The sequence below is a fragment of the Podarcis bocagei genome, assembly GCF_964188305.1.
Source record: "Podarcis bocagei genome assembly, chromosome: 10".
Classification (NCBI taxonomy): domain Eukaryota; kingdom Metazoa; phylum Chordata; class Lepidosauria; order Squamata; family Lacertidae; genus Podarcis; species Podarcis bocagei.
Genome location: NC_138135.1, coordinates 34,749,181 through 34,766,543, shown reverse-complemented (window position 1 = coordinate 34,766,543; position 17,363 = coordinate 34,749,181). Strand labels below are relative to the sequence as shown.

The 17,363-nt window shown below is 44.0% G+C and overlaps 1 protein-coding gene across 1 annotated transcript in view; it reads right to left on the bottom strand.

The window, feature by feature from the left end:
• The window catches only part of SREBF2 (sterol regulatory element binding transcription factor 2), a 34,400-nt gene extending 19,502 nt beyond the window's left edge, over positions 1 to 14,898 (bottom strand). The window contains exons 1-3 of the mRNA XM_081209503.1: positions 14,626 to 14,898; positions 2,118 to 2,507; positions 241 to 422 (exon numbers count right to left, since the gene is read on the bottom strand). Coding sequence (XP_081065629.1) covers positions 241 to 422; positions 2,118 to 2,507; positions 14,626 to 14,710 — 657 coding nt within the window. The 5' untranslated portion in view covers positions 14,711 to 14,898. The remainder of the gene's footprint in view (positions 1 to 240; positions 423 to 2,117; positions 2,508 to 14,625) is intronic.
• Between the last annotated feature and the right edge of the window lie 2,465 nt (positions 14,899 to 17,363).

Sequence of the window (17,363 nt, the reverse complement as noted above, 5' to 3'; positions counted from 1 at the left end):
TGACCTTCTTCTGATATTGGACCACTGCTGTCCATTTTTCTATGGCTAAGCTATCCTACAATTCAGTCCATCAGTGATCTAAGCCTAAGGAACTTCACTGCTGAGGATAGTTTGGTCTCCAAGCAGTGAAGCCACTTCCTGACTTTGAACAGAAAGGAAACCACCTGCATAAATATACATGCCTCGGAAGTGCAGAAAACTAAACCTTCCCGCATAATATTACAACATAAAACTACTCACTGGAACCTGCTGGACTTGAGGGGCAGCTACTGCCTGGACTGTGGCCGGAGTCAGTGTCTGGATGGTGCCGTTGGCTGTTTGTGTCAAAACCCTCTGAGCTTGCATCGTTTGCACTTGCTGCTGGATAGTGACTGGTTGAACTTGCGAGGAAGTCACCAGGCTCTGAACCTGGGGTTGCAGCACTAAAAGGAAAACAAGAGCAATCTGAGAAACTGCCTGAATGAGCTGATGCTGACAGAAGACTACAGCTTTCATTACGATGCTAAGATGCAATCCATGACCTCTCAGGAATGGCCAGTGTTCAGTCAGCTATTGGGGGGAGGGGTGGTTCTCCTGATTCCTCTTCCTAGCAGCGTTAGACCCAGCAAAGCAATCTATGAAGAATTTAAAAACCAGCAGCAAATATTGAAGTCAGGAAAACAGATAAAGAAAGATTGTCTAGCTCTAGTCACATTTATCTGGACCATCTCCCTTTTTAAAAAACCCAAAAAAACCAACAATGCTGCCATGAGCAAGTCCACATGGCTCAGAGGGGCTTCTCATATTCCTAGCATGTGTTTCCTAGTTGTTGTTTTTTCTAAGGGTAGTTTCAGAGAATGTCTCTTGTACAAGCTTTCCCATGTATTGGGGAGATCAGACATACCCCTACTAAAAGCACAGGCATTGCTTTAAATAAGGCTGAGTGGCACAAGAGTCAGAGCATTTCTGAGGGTGTTGGTCTTCGAGAAGTTAGTAAAGATGATTCTGTTACAGAGACTAGACAGAAGTCTTACTGAATATTTTCTCACTGAAGATTTCTACAGCTGCTAGGAGTTTAAGTTTTTCTATTCTATTTTGTGATGTTTTAAACATACAGTATAGACTTAGATCAAGACATGCCCTTCTGTGGCTACTGCTGAGAAAGGGGGAGGAAGGGAGAGTCAATATTTGCCAGTTCCCCTCCCCCCCCCATCCTCTGCTGTACCAGGGGTCCCCCCAACCCTCCAGAGAATATTTCCATGGGACACAAGGGTCTGCAAGGGAAAGGAGGAACTGGCAAAAACTACCACAAAGCATCCCTCAAGCTGAGTTCTACATATGTAAAGTCTGAACCCAACACATCATTAAAAAAGGTTAGAAAACAGTAGATTCTATACAATCAGAAGTAGTGGAAGATTCGGATACTGGAGAGACAGCCAAGAATGAGAAACTGTCATGCTCTTACAGAAGAGTACAGGGACCATTTATAAGCCTTCTTCAGTTGTTATAAATCTAGGAAAGTAAACAGTGGGGACAAGAGCCCTACTTCCCCCTTGACCTCCTCATAGTTTGTCAACCTCCAACTCACAGGTGACTATCTGAAGCACAGAGACCTTTTATATTCATTGAGACCCCCCCCCCCACTTTATTTTAGAACCCTGAAATATGAGTGGGGCCCTGATGGTGGAGCTAGCCCACTTGCCCCTACTGCCTCCCCCATATGTTAGCTTTCTTTATTTCCAACACCTGAGGAGAGTTAGAGTGATAAAGCTGCATGAAGTATTGTGTAATTGTATGTTACTTGCAGTGATACCATTCACAGAGTTACTTTTGAGTGCTAACTATGCTTTACTGCACAATATTTAAGGCCACTCCCCAACTCCCTGGTCTTGGTCTCCAATGCCCTTCTTCACCCCAAATGCCAAGCTTCTCTAATTTGCCTGTGAGATCCTAGAAAACGTGCACCGATTTAGAAACATTTCAAGCAATACTAGAAACTTCTCACAGATATGAAATCAGGAATGGTGGCTGTAAATGCTGCTCTGATACCTTTTGCTCTGCTGGAAGATTAGGGCAAGACATTTAAGAGCTACCTACAACATAGGACTACTTGTTACTACAAAGACTTTGCAAGTTACCTTGAAAACTTGTGGCTGCATTTTGGTATATTACAGGCTGCTGAATGAACCGGGTCTGGGGAGCAGAGCTGAAAGCTGGAGTAATCATCACAGTCTGCTGCTGGAGCTGAGGCTGAACCTGGGGACGAGGCTGAAGAGCAGGTGCTGTCCGCTGTGGAACAGGTGTTGCAGCGGTTGTCTGAGACACCTTCACTTGCACGGTCTGAAGCTGGGGAGAAGCTGCACTAGGCGAGAAGGTCTGTAGCTGCCCCTGGCTGTAGGGCCTCTGTGACGAGGGATCCGAGGTTCCACCACCATTACATACGCTGTTGCTCTGGAAGGAGCCACACAACTGTTCAGAAAACAGATCTGGAAATTCTCCAGCTTGGTTGCTGACGAATTGGAGCATCTCTGTAAAAATATAAATTAAAAAGAAAGGAAAACAGTGAAATGATATGATGGACTATTGATACCAAGGAGACTGATGAAAGCGTCACCAGATGTAATCCCAGGAACAAAATATATACTATGCACATTTGTCTGTTTGAGATGGGAACAAATTCCCTCCTGAATAAATCAGGTCCTTGGCTTGGGGATACTTTTACTTCGAGTCTTATAGCTGGACACCCAAATGATGCCTGTGGCCCAAAGCGTATTTTGTTAGCTTTGGTTGTCGGCCAGCGTCAGCTGTTCCTGACCAAACCAAACCTTCCCATAATGCTTTGGTCACATTCCCATTATTACTGCAATGAGCTATATGTTTGGCTGTATTTTACAATTGCTTGCAAACTTCAATGGGCTCAAAACATGGCTGTCTGGTTGTTAACCTGGGCTTGAAAATTTGATCATATTCAATCCAGTACTTAAAAGCAGATGCCAAAACTACAAGTGACATCAGCAGAAGTGGCCAGATAAGGATGCCCTACCCTGCATGAGACTGCTAAAAAAACCAATTTCCTCCAAGATAGCCCAGAGATTTAGAAGCAGAGTAACAGCTGGAACATCTGAAAGCAAAACCTTAGGAAATCTTTGCTCTTCCATTGTAACTCTTTGTATTTTAAATATATAGCTTTAAGCTTTAGTTAGCAGGCAGAGCATAAATATGCCAAATAACCAAGACCTCCACCAGCTACTATCCAAACACAATGCAAAGTGCTTATTTTAAACTTTATAGCCTCAGGCAGTCTGAGGTCACAGTACTTGAAGCTCCTATAACATGGGTAGGCAAACTAAGGCCCGAGGGCTGGATCCGTCCCAATTGCCTTCTAAATCTGGCCTGCGGATGGTCTGGGAATCAGTGTGTTTTTACATGAGTAAAATGTGTCCTTTTATTTAAAATGCATCTCTGGGTTATTTGTGGGCCATAGGAATTCGTTCTTTTTCCCCCCTTCAAAATATTGTCCGGCCCCCCACAAGGTCTGAGGGACAGTGGACCGGCCCCCTGCTGAAAAAGTTTGCTGACCCCTGTCCTATATGAACAGAGGTCCCACTTCAGGATTCCCCCTAAATAAGTGACATGGCTGGTTACTTGAAACAGAGCCTTGTCTGCTGTGACATACCCATACTTTGAAACTCTTCAATCACTCCAACCTACATTTACCACGTGGTTTTTACATTTACATTTTTGCCTTTTACTTTCAGTCAAGCATTTGCCACCCAGTGATTAAGATTTGAAATATATTGGGTTGTGTTCAGCTACGTTTTACTCAGAGTTGACCCACTTAAACTAATGGACTGAACTCAGCCATTGATGCTAATTTCCATGAGCCTACTCTGAGTAGGACTAGTACTGTATGCAACCCATAATGTTATTTGTTCTTGATGCCTGGGTGGTATTTCTTGTTTTTGCTGCTATTTGAATTCTTCAGTTGTTTGCATTCTATGTGTGCTGCTTTTATAACATTGTTTGTTTTGTTATCTTGTATGCTGCCTTGAGAACCTGACAGGGTCAATAAATATAAATATTTTAAAGACAAATATTTGGTCAACATGCCAGAGCCCATATAACAGTGGTATTTTAGCCTCAATAAAGCATAAGCCAGAGATATATTAAGTAATGATCTTACACATATGTATTTGGAAATAAACCTCACGGAACTAAGGACTAAACTACATGCTCCACAGGACATCAGTATTTTCCTTTTTTAATGAAATGCAGTCATGATGGGGAGAGCACTGCTACAATTTGATCACAGCAGTTGAACCCTTTCCCCCTCCCACCCCACCTTCTGCTATAAAACACACACACACCCCTGGTATTATTTGCTTCATGGTGGGAAGAAAAATGTGGTTAACTGTATTCTTTTCCTTCAATGGGCAGACGGTAGCTTGCGGGGCAGGAGGGGGGAGGTGTTTATTGGGACAACAGCATTAGGGGTGGGCTCAACATCTGCTCTCCCCAGGAGGGCTGATCAACTGAGATTTCAATACAAAATAAGAATGTTGGACAACCTTGTGTAGCATGTGTAACAGAAGGGGAAAGCTAGGAGAGGGCTGTTTATGCCCTTCCTTGTGCAACTGCTGCACAACAGCCTTGTAAGGTAAGCCAGTTGCAGCTTAACTATCCAGTAATCACTGCTGCCACCACTCCTTCTTGTCACAGCCCCCAGATGGGACAGAATTCTGGGGTGCTCAAGAAAATATCCAGGATTCTAAGACAAGGTGTCCTGTGCCTCCCAGCAATATCTCTTCTGGACAATGGGACTAGTATCAAACTGATTCTGCCAGCCTTAGATTTGGCATAGGCTGCTCTTTTCCCCATGAAACCAACTCTTTCACCCTAGCAGCATATGAATTATAGCCAGGCAAGTTTACCCGAACCTGAAGATCGGCAAACACACACTTCAGACTCCAACAGCCAAATTAGATTTTAATTACGAGTAGAAGGGAGAGAACTTACTTGCAAACCAACATAGCATAGGTGGTTAGTTGCAGCATTTTCTGATGGTGAATGATAGACCCAAAGGGAAGGGACAAAGGAACAATTTCCCCAGACCCTTTTACGGGGTTTTTCCCACCCATGTGTGTCTGAATGACATTTGGCTCTTTTCAAAGAATGTCACTTTTGGCAGATAACTAGTGTGGCACTTGGATACAGTTGGAGAGATAGAGACACCCACTGGGGCAGGCAAAGATGGTTACAGTGGTACCTCTGGATGTGAACGGGATCCGTTCCGAAGCCCCATTCGCATCCTGAGTAGAGCATAACACGCGACTGTGCGTCTGCGCATGCACAGGTTGCGTTTCGCCGCTTCTGCTCATGCACGTGATGTCATTTTGAGCGTCTGCGCATGCACGAGCGGCGAAACCTGGAAGTAACATGTTCTGTTACTTCCGGGTCGCTGTGGAGCGTAACCTGAAAACGCTCAACCGGAAGCATATTTAACCCGAGGTATGACTATATTGCTCGGAGGAAATGGCCACTGGGATTGCTCACTCTTAGTGCCAGACAGAACCTTTCCTAGGCTTCTGGATTCGGAACTGGGTTAGAGTATGTGCTTGCCTTGCTCAGGCTTAATGGATGATAGGATAGCAATGTTTTTTTCTGCACGGCATGCAGTTTGATCCTGAACAACAGCACCAAGTAAACAAGCACAGGATCAGGCTGCAAAGGTTCCACAGGAGGAGTCTGCTTCAGCGTCTCCTTGCATCACTATCATTTATAACCAGTTCTACCATTCATATCAGAAATGTGGATTAGCTAAATAAATTAGCTAAGGAAACAAAAATCAGCAATCTGGATAGAAACTCGGTAAGCACGTTCGGTTACCAGCTGCAAAGTGGTGGCATTAAAACATTAAGAATGGAAGCAGTAATAAAGCTGCAACTTTGCCAACGGCTACATGTACTTACTAGCATTCCCTCCTACAGATTTAACAAGTGCCCAGAACATGTACACATGGCCTAATGGCACACAATGTATGTGCAACCTTTCAGACATTACTAGTGCAAGTTTAGAGCAAGGCACATTCAAAGTATGCTGGTAATTTCATTCTAAGATTTAAGAGAGGAAGCCACGGTTCACTTCATTAACAGCAGAGAGTTCTGTTTATTAGGGGGAACCTGCTACTATGTTTGTTTGTTTTTAGAACCATAGAGCTGTAGAGTTGGAAGGGACCCTGGAAGCCATCTAGTCCAACCCCCTGCAATGCGGGAATTTCAACAAGCAATCCCCCATCCAATTTGAAACCTTACTGGACCCTGCTTAGCTTTGCAAATGTGCTAGCAGTTTTATTACTGCAGCAATAGGACAATTTAGGTGACAGTTTAGGTGACCCCAATAAAGGATATTGTCATGCTGTCACTTTTAGATTGCTTCTAAAGGACCTGCATTCATTCACTAAGTAGTAAACTGTGACTTGGTGCTGGAGTGTCCTTCTGCCAAGCTCCATATACTAATTGTGTTTCATAGTCAATTGAATCAGCTGAAGTGGAAGTTGCCATTACAATACAAGTCTTCGGTGGATACATTTGTCTTGGCTGACAAGTGTTGCTTTCAAGGAAAGCTGTAGCCAGGATAACATTACAGTTGCTGTTATGTTATTGAAGTAGCTGAGAACAGGTCCTTAGAACAGAACAGAGTCAGACAACGTGTGCAATTTATGAGCAGGCTGCTGTTCTCCCAGCACATACAGGCATGTCAGCCAAAGTGTACCCACACCACATCTTGGCAACCACATACTGTTAATGAGGGCACCATTCTTAACATGTGCAAAGATCTCTTCCCAGATTGGGAGCAGGTCAGCCTGCCAAAAATTGTGGATCGAATGTCCCTAATTGTACAGAGATCACAAAAACTAGACAAAGCTACCTGCCAATTTCCCAAGTAGGAAGCTTAGAAAGCAGATCTTGTAACTGCAGAAGTCACTAAGTAATCAAACCCAGAAGCCTGTGGAAGCAACTAAGAACAACCATTCAGAGTACAAATAAGCAGTTCTGTTCATGCCACAACCTCCTTTGTTTCCTCTTTATTCTGCAAGCTCCGCCAAGTTAGTAGCAAATGAGCCACTCCCAGGATCTGGGCTATTGTGGGTAGTAATTGATCAGCACTGGGAAACAGGACTTGATACATATGGAAACCTGTTAGGCAAGGAATATTGGTCAGGCTTACAAAGAAGCAAGGGAAGACTATTCACCTGACAGAGTTCAGCTGAGAGGTGAAGGGATAAAAGGAAAGGAAAGGGAGCCAAGACCGCATATACCCACCCACATGCTTTAGTGATTCTTTTGGAGAACAAAAAGGGTGCAAGTTTAGGAAAGTGAAGATATGAACCCTCATTTATAATCTATGGTGCAATCAGGAATGCAATTCCAGCAGGGAGAAAGTAGCAATGGGTTGAAACGCTCCCAAAATAAAAGTTATCACTAGAAGAGATCAACAAAAAGTTTGTGTCTTCCCTGACAGCTTCCTATGCCTCTTACGGAGATCCATCTGACTATGTAACCCAGGCATAGGCAAACTCAGCCCTCCAAATGTTTTGGGACTACAACTCCCATCATCCCTAGCTAACAGGACCAGTGGTCAGGGATGATGGAAATTGTAGTCTCAAAACATCTGGAGGGCTGAGTTTGCCTATGCCTGATGCAACCAATCTCCATTAAGAAAAACCTCTACAACAACCTTCATTAGCCTCCAGATATTTTGGACAGCAATTCTGATCACCCCCAGTCAGCACAGCCACTGTCTCTGCCAGTCTATCATATATAATTGACAATGTTGTTCAAATAACGCCACAGATTTTCTGGTCCAACCAATTTTTCAAACTCCAGCAAGAGCAAATATAGCATAATGATCTCAGAGCTACTAAGCTACCTTGCTGGGAGATGTAACTAGCCCAGGCATGGAAGCCCTACAGAGGCAGGTGCCTAAGGGAGGCCATATGACAGGTTACAATTTCTACCACACAGCCCTTGGGCCACAATTAAGCCCTAATTGTTGCTACTCTCTCTATCCCCAAGCCATTTTCTTTTGACTACACGAGGCAGACATGATGATATCAGCCTATGATCCCTTTATTTGTCAGAACTATTCTGCAAAGTGCAAATGGGAACTCATCAACCAACTTTAGAAATATCCAGTAACTGGCATTTATAACAAGTAGAAGGTAAAGGTAAAAAAGGTAAGGTAAAGGACCCGTGGATGGTTAAGTCCAGTCAAAGGTGACTATGGGGTGCGGCTCTCATATCGCTTTTCTGGCCGAGGGAGCCGGTGTTTGTCCACAAACAGCTTTCCGGGTCATGTGGCCAGCAGGACTAAACCACTTCTGGCGCAACAGGACACCGTGACAGGAGCCAGAATGCACGGAAATGGCGTTTACCTTCCTGCTGCAACAGTACCTATTTATCTACTTGCACTGGTGTGCTTTTGAACTGCTAGGTTGGCAAGAGCTTGGACAGAGCAACGGGAGCTCACCCTGTCATGTGGATTCGAACCACCGACTTTTCAATCAGCGAGCCCAAGAAGCTCAGTGGTTTAGACCACTGCGCCACCCGCATCCCTTGAATAACAAGTAGAATACAAATCTGAAAAGTTACCCCATTGAAGTTGATAGTATAAATGGCTAACATTTCAACCCTACCCCAGAACTCCTACTCTTGATATTGGACCTCCTGTCTAAAAAGAAAGCTGCAGGTATATTATTTTAAAATTACACACAATAATTATAACGTGGTATCTAAATGCTTAATTTGGCTTTTTCTATTGAGGGGGGAGAGAGACATGGGACCCTTGTTTTGGAATGTTATTTGATTAGGGATTCAGAAAACACTTGGATTTTCTGCTGAAAATTGTCACCCCTTTGGTTGTCTTCCTCACATGCATGAAAGAAGCCAAGTATGTAATGTTTTTCAGCAGTATGAGCCCCTGCTCTGGTCAATAGCCTATTTCCTATTGGGGTGCCATGACTGCTCCCCCCCCAACAATAAAATTGGCTAGGTGAAACACACTTATTTAAACATGTGCAGTTTGGCCCTGAGGCCCTTGGAAAATTAAACAATCACAACATTTTGCTACTGTATATATTGCAGGGGTCATGCATATGCTTAGCATAGAAAGACCCACATGAAATTACTGGCATGGAAAATATGTGTGCCTGTAACCTTAGTGAGCCATTGCCCTTCCTGATGGACAGAATGGGGCTACAAAATGAGATAGGAGACTTCCTCATATTTCATCACATCTCCTTCCCTTTTAGAAAGAAATCAACCTATTCACAACCCCCTGCTATACTTCTTCCTGTTACTACTACTGTGAAACCACTATACAGCTGATAAACAGAGACTGGTGACACAGATAGGAAGCCAAAATATTTACAACTGGAAATACTTGTTTTAAACTAAGAGAGAGAGAAATCTTAACATACAACCATAGCCAAGAGATAGTCAAATGTATCCTGAATTTCAAACTATCCTATGTTTTTTAAAAGTCAGGACTTTGGGGTAGTTGCCATGTAATGCCAAACCAGGTGTTGCATATATTTGTCATAAGCTACCACACTCACTCTCCCACTTCTTCTACACATGCTGCTTTACTGACTTCCTTTTGCTTTTGTGGAAATAATAGTTTTCCATCATGTGCAAACCAGCAAGCTATGGTTTGCACAAGCCCTACAAATTAAGATGTATATGCTTGAATTCTGGTTTGCAATCCTGATTTGAGAGGTTTGTGCAAGCCCTAGTTTGGATGAAACAGAAAACAATGTTTTCTATTAAAGAAATTCATTAAAGCACAGCACACAAGAAAAAGGCAAGGCGAGACTATGCAATCACTGGGCTCATAATATTACATCAAACCACGGTTTGGCATCTCATGTGAACCAACCATAAAAGAAAAATGGGGGGAAGAACAGACACGTTTAAACATTCATGTCTGGCTGTGAGCATTCATATTTTGAACACTGATAAATTGCAACCTGCTCTGTCAAATTTATGATGTCAAGGTCCCCCCCCTTCCATTTATTTACATAGAAAAAACAGGCTTAAACTTATGTATGAGAGAGATGGGTATATACTAGAGTTATCTCTTAAATGTGCTTGTTTGTATTACATTCTGATACTATTTCAAGCAAAACTGTTTCACGGGATATACAGCTGATTTCTTAATTGAGCAGATAAAACCAATAGTGGGTCCAACAGTCAAGAAGGCTGTTTCTGCACATGCTGTGTAGAGGGAAGTGAGGGGCAGATGGGGCTCATCTACCTGGGAAGGTAGCCCATCTAGGAGAAGGAAAACTCTGATCCTAAACCTCCACTGCCTTGTGGGATATTCTTTGGGAGACAAAAAGGCTAAGGAGTAAACCCTACACAAAGGGGAATCCCTAAGACAGTTGAATGGTGCCTTGTATGCCTCCTTCCAGCAACTCCTGCAGCCAAGCTGATGCCAAATTTCTGGCTCTGCTTTCCTTTGGACCACGTCAGCGAGGCCAAGGGGGGTTCCTGTTGTCTGGGCAGCTCAGGACACCCCCCCCCACACACACACACAAACACACCGCCCAAGCTTGTGCTCCAGCAGGTCACTTTGGTAGGCTAACACAGCTGTAAATGCCAACAACAGCACTTCCCTGAGAAGCTGTGGACAGCAATTATCTCTTAAACATCTCTCTTCATTTCCAAGGGCTATACCAGAGTTGAAAGCATCTCGGGCACAAGAAAGGACAAGTATCAATTATCAACATCTAGGAATTTACAAGAACAGAGGTTAGCACCTAAAAATGTGAAGTGGTATGCTAGGAATTTGATTTTTTTTCTAGAACAGGTTTCTTCGTACATCTCTCTTCTGAATCCTCTTGTTTTTCCATGTCTTTCCTCAAAGGTTTCCCCAGAGGCTGACTGCTACTGTGTGGATAAGACAGCCCATGACTGCCTTGCAGAAGCAGTAACCAGATTGCTTACAGTTGTTGCTGGAACACGGCTGCACAAGAAGCATTATGTGCAAAGGGAGAGAGAAACTTGCCAGTAAGATAACAGGACTAAAGGGCAGTTCATACTTTATGTAGCAAATATGGTTTCTGCCAGTACACCAGAGTTACATAAGTGTGAAAGAAAAATACCCACATGCATCTTTAAACATCCAGATTCACAGACGTGGCAATCTTGGCCCAATCAGAGTTCCCACATGGACATGTATAAGAGCATGCACACAACGGTATATGTTCAACTAATTGTGTTTTTACACTTGTAGATTGTGTATTTACACTTGTAAATTACACTTGTAAATACACAACAATGTTTGCCGTGTAAAGCATTAAGCTACTCTCACACTACCTAAGCAAGGCAAAAGTAACAATTATGGGTTGGTTGTAACAGAATACAATGGTACCAGACAATAATGAAAAATCTGCTTCTTCGGTCAAATTGTCTTGTACAACCAAAACCATCTCAATTTAAATACCTGATACAAAGCTTTACAAGAAAACAGTAATGAAACCAATTTGTCACCCTTGTTGTTTAATAACCTATAATTTACAAATTCTTTCCTGATCTCAGCAGCTTGTAGAACACATTGTGCAATGTTAAGAGTAACGTCTGATGTTATCTGCTACTGAAAATATCAGGTTTCTATTTCCCACTTGTTATAAGAATTCTAGGGTTTTTTTCTTTAACACACTTCTTTTCAGATAGTTATTTCAAGCACTCTGATTCTTAAGAGCTACACCTCAAGTCAAGCAATTTTTTCCTGGCAAACAAAATATTTTCCCAATCTGGATAAATACATGAAGTTAGGAGTGCCGGAAATGTGCAAAGGTGAATCAAGTGGGTACATGTAATTTAAAACACTGAGAAATGTTTCCCAATAGTGAGGTACTATACAAAGTAACCTTACAAGGAATATGTTGAAAGGCTAATTATTTTGAGTCATGCTAAAAATAGAGAGGAAAAAGAAACCATATTGACTTTTAAAAGGTGGGGCAGGAAGGACTTTGCAGTAAGTTCCCCAACTTTTAAGACAGCTATTTTTAGTATGCATTAAATCGAGAACGTTGCTGGAAAAAAACGTCAGGTATAAAAAGTAGAAACCTAGCAGGCAAATACATTGACAGTCAAATTCAAATGAGATGCCTGAATAAGCACCCTTAATCACAGGCCAAAGACATTTCCATCTGGTTCTCATTCCAGGAAGCTACATTCCAATCAACAGTCTTTATATTCAGGATGCTTCCACACACACAAAGTCCTTGCCAGTCAGAAGAGGTGGCAGAACCAGCATGAGAGACCACCTGAGGGCTATGCAGTCCATTTTCCAATTGCAGTGCTTCCTAAGGTGAAAGTTACCTACTTTCCTACAGGACACTTGAAAATAACACTGCCATACTGTCTCAAACCACTATTCCAAATAGCAGCAAGTCTCCAAGGTCTCAGGCAAGGGGTTCTCCTAGCAATACTTTGGGGGAGTAAATAAATGACCTTCTGCATGCAAAGCATGTATTCTCCTCTGAACTGTGCCCCCTTCTTATGCTTCCAACTGTGCACTACAACAGCAAAGCAGGAGAAGTGGAACCTAATATTTTGATAAGCCTGGATGCAGTATTACTTAGAATAATGGTTACTATTCCTCAGTGTCATATTGCAATGAAGAAGAGTACAGTATCCTTTGCGGGTAAATATTTAGGATTTTTTTCACACATGCCAACACAGCTACTTCTACTTTTTGTATCTCTTAAGCAGCTGTAAATAGTACAAATAGCAGAATACTTTTGATGCAGACATTCTGCAAATCTGTAGTGTCCAGTAGCTTTTAAATAACATCCCTTTATTTACATTTTAGGGAAGTACTAGACTACTCAGCTGAAAAATACCTGCAGAACACTAGCTTCTCACTATTGCAGACAGTAGGTTCATGATTCATGGAAAACTATGGTCATTTGACTCAATAAACCTGTCTTCACACCAACTACCTACTCCACTATTACTCCCCTCTTTCTTGACAAGATACTTGAGCAGATGGTCATTCTTCTATCATTTTGCTGTGTCCTTGCCAGTTCAGTTTCTGACCTGGATATAGCACCCAGAGGGCATAAGGGTGCTGACAATCTTCTGACAACAAGAATTGTACTATCAGAACTTTCTGCAGCTTTCATAGTTGCTGAACATACAGTAAATTCCTGTGAATCTGGCTACAGAATATTTTTAAATTTCTTCCTCTTCCATGAGGTGGATAATTAAGTTTTAATGGGTTTTTGTCAGGACCAGCCCCCATATATTTTGGCACCTGAGCAGGACCCCTAAATGATGTAGATTTTCCCTGGCAGGAAGGGGGACATCAGGAACATGGGGAGAAGACTGGCATAGGGATCTGCTGACCCTGTGGATCCTGCCGCCTAAAGCAGTCACCTCATCTTGCCTCATGGGTGAGGTAAGTAAATGGCAAATGCCATCATCATACACTGAGCTATAAACTCAAAACATTACAGATAGCAACTACCAAGTGAAACCAAGAGACAGAAACTGCTTCCTATTTGTCACACACCTCCTATACCAAATTAAGGCAAGCTTCACCATGATCCAGCTCACACTGCAAAGTGTTTGTCTCCAAAATGACAAACCTACAGGGGGGGAAATGATGCCTCCGTATAACTTCCTTTTCCTTAACACTCTCCAGCCCCAGGCACCTACACACAATCTTTTGCCACATATCCACTGGCTACACTGATAATTTACATAGATGTGAAAACCACCGGCCAAGTAAGGCACATGAATGAACTTAAATCAGCACCTTTCAGATTTCAGTGAAATGTATGAATAGTGGCAGGGGCTTCAGATCAGGGGCATCCAGACACTGCGATGAGGGACGGGCGGTCTTCAGACTTGCTGGGTCCACTTTGTTGTTGTTTTTACTACAGCCCCAAGTCCCAACCAACTAGAGCCAGATACAAAAGAATTCTGAGACCTGGGATTTGTTCCAATCGCTGAGAGAACCTACCAGTTAGAACCATATCTATCTTCTGCCCAGCCCTGACCCGGACCACACCTTAAGTATAATGAATTCCAATATGCAGGTAACACTCACTCAATTCACTCTGCTGGCACAGGCTGGGTAACTGTACTCAGAAATAAGCCCCCCTCCCCACCCCCTAAACTCAAGGATGCTTAGGATCCCAGGTAGCTGTGCACACTGGGCTGCAATCCCGAACTTAGCAGCGCTTGCATAGCGGGCCTTGCTCGCGAGGAAGCACCGCACGGGGGGGGGGGGAGGGGTGTCCCACGGGAATCCTGTCAAAAGTCTACAGCGCGCGCATCCCTCTAAGGAACCTTTCGCCCTCTCTTGAACAGTGAATTTGGGGAGGAGGGAGGAGAGCCATAGGGGGCTGAGGAGCTTGAAAACAACCATGGCTGTCGCCACGCATCTTGTGCGACACCTGCCAGCCCATCCTGCCAGGCTTATCCTGTCCTCCAGGGGCACTTCGCGGTGAAGGGGTGGCGACAGACCCTCTTTCCCCGCGGCAAGGGGGCATCTACGGGCGGCGGCGGTGGCGGCGCCTCGGCCGCAGCGCAGGCCGAGCGCGCCTTCCTTCCCCTCCCCGCGCGCACTCACCGTCGATGTCGCCCAGCGTCAGCTCGTCGCCGAGCTCCGTCAGGGTCTCCATGGTCTCCATGCTGCTCAGCTCGCCGCTCTCCATCGCCGGCGAGGCGCAACCGGCTCCTCCGACGCCGCCGCCCGCGAGTCAGCAGCCCGTCCCAGGGAGCGGCCGGGGTGACACCCAGCGCGTTAACCCCTTCCCGGCCGGGCGGCGCTGCCTCAGCTCAGGCTCCCGAGGCTCCCGGCCCCGCGCGGCGGCGCCATCTTGGCCCAGCCTCCGCCTACTCCGCCCATCCACCTGCGAGGAGCCACCGCTGCGGCCTGGGCTTGTTGTCAATGAGACCAGGTCCCCGCCGGCCAATCAGCGGGCAGAGCGGCTCGTGGTGTGATGGCGCGTCAGCGATCAGCAGCTTTCGTTAGCGTGCGGCCGGGCAATCCCCTCCCGGGCGGCCCGCCTCGCTGGATTTGAATATGCATAAGGGGGCGGAGATCTAACCCGTGTTCGGGTTTGAACTTGAAAGTGACAGGGCGCCCCTCCGTCCCTCCAGCAGAGGAACGGGATCGCCGCCGTACTAGACTGTGACACCGTGCGCCGCACGAGCAAACCAAAAACGAAGTGTGTTGGTCCCGTAGCGGGAAGTCCTAACATCCAGAGTCAGGCAATACCTCTATAATGAACGGTCAAAATGCCAAAATAAGGAGCAAGCTTTCGAGTTATCCTGGTCTCTTCGTCGGTCTGGGTGTAGTGGGGCGGGAAGTCTGCATTTGATCATTGCAGTTCGAAATGAATGATTTACTTACCTCCTTTGCACAAACCTTTTGAACAAATCGCGGCAGTCAAAACTCAACCCTCAGGATTGAGCATTGACAGGTTTGGTCAAGTGGCTCTAGGCTTACTTTTCCAAATAGAATTATGCATAAGTAATAAAATCAACTTCACCACAGGTTTCAGCTTGAGAAGAGAAGTCAAGTCTTTCTAGACCATGATGGGTCTTTATGGGGATGCAATTCCATACTGGGTGCTCTATTTGTTAGATATGACAAATTGCTTGCTACTATAGCTGATGCTATTAGACACTGTGCCTTTACCAAAGATGTCAAGGACTTTGAAGAAGCACGAACTCAGGACGCAAGGGAGAAATGAGCTAAGAGGAAGGCACATTTGGCAAACCCTCACCGTGATCAACTCCTGCCCAGAAACCCATGTCCCCACTGTGGAAGGACGTGTGGATCCAGAATTGGTCTCCACAGTCACTTACGGACTCACTGTTAAGACTGTGTTCATGGAAGGCAATCTTACTTGGCTACGAGTGATCGCCAAATCTTTATATGTGCACTTTCCCAGCCCATTTTTAAAAAAGGAGCATCTTGAGCAAGGTATTTCGTATGGAACCTAATATTTTCATCTCGTTTTTTCCTCAGTATTCTAAGGATTTAAATCTTATTTAAGCCTCCATTCAAAGACACTTCACATGTTATATTTGTCAATGGCATGGTCTCTTTCAGTTGTTTATATATGCATATCAGAGTTATAGCTTTCTGTGCCAAGACCAGGAATACAGTGTTCTTCCTATGCAAACACTTTTAAAACAACATCACAAAATACATGCATTATCCAGAAATGATCCATGATTGCGTGTTTCTCCAAGGTTACAGGAAGCAGCTGAGGAGTGTCACTGTGAAAACAGCTCCTGACCTTTCCCGTCAGCAGTGATAGGAGGGGATTGCCTGTTTTTTCTAGAACTCAAAGATAAGTGTTAAGTCCTACAATGCATGAAATCTTATTCTGTGGTCCAGCATCTGTTGCTTCTCTCCCACTTCCACCATTGCTTTTCAATCAATTATCCAAATAAATAGTGCCATACTTTCACTGGATTATTCAAGAGGTGGCAGTGCAGGTTTAAATAGGGATTGAAAGTAATAAATGGGGCATGTTCACATTCTCAGATGTGCTTCAAGAAGAAAAGTTGATGCCAACACTTTGCCAAGCACCAGTGGATTAAGTTTCTTCTTGTATCTGGTTAGCACTGCTGCATCAGTTTTACAGAGTCAACAGGATACAAAAAGTTGTGTTTGATGTAAGGAGCAGCGGCAGAGAGCCATACTGAAGATAAAAAACCAAGGATACTGGCCATATCTAATACCCTTGAATGATTAATTCATGGATGTTCCATCCCCATATATTACACAACATTAAAGCTCATGTGTTTTGGATGGCATCCTTGGCCTTTCAGATTAAAGGAAGTGGGCAAGATGGAATTCAAGAACACTTACTACAAGTTTTGAGTGTTCAGTTAATATATTAGTGAGCAAAGATAAAAACAAAAAGGTGACTAACTGAAGAAAGTTTCCCTAAATTAGAAGTTCTGTCACTATTCTATGTCCTAGGGTAAATTTCCATGCAAAATATCTTTAGTTTCCTCCTTGTTTCATATGATGTAAAGTTTACCGTGTAATCCGAGGGCATTTTTGGTGGACACGGGGACACACACACACCTTATATTCTTATGTTCTGTGTTCAATCCACAGCATCTTCAGGCAGGACTGGGAGAGACTCCCTGCCTGAAATCCTACAAAGCTGTTTCCAGTCAGTGTAATCAATACTGAGCTAGATGGTATAAAGCAGCTTTCTGTAAACTTTAGGACTGGGCACTGTTAGAGAGAAATGATCAGCTTTGGGTATTTGTTGCAGGTGTTTGATGTTGCAAACTGATTAGAAAACCATCTCTAAAAATGCTACATGTATTTGGAAC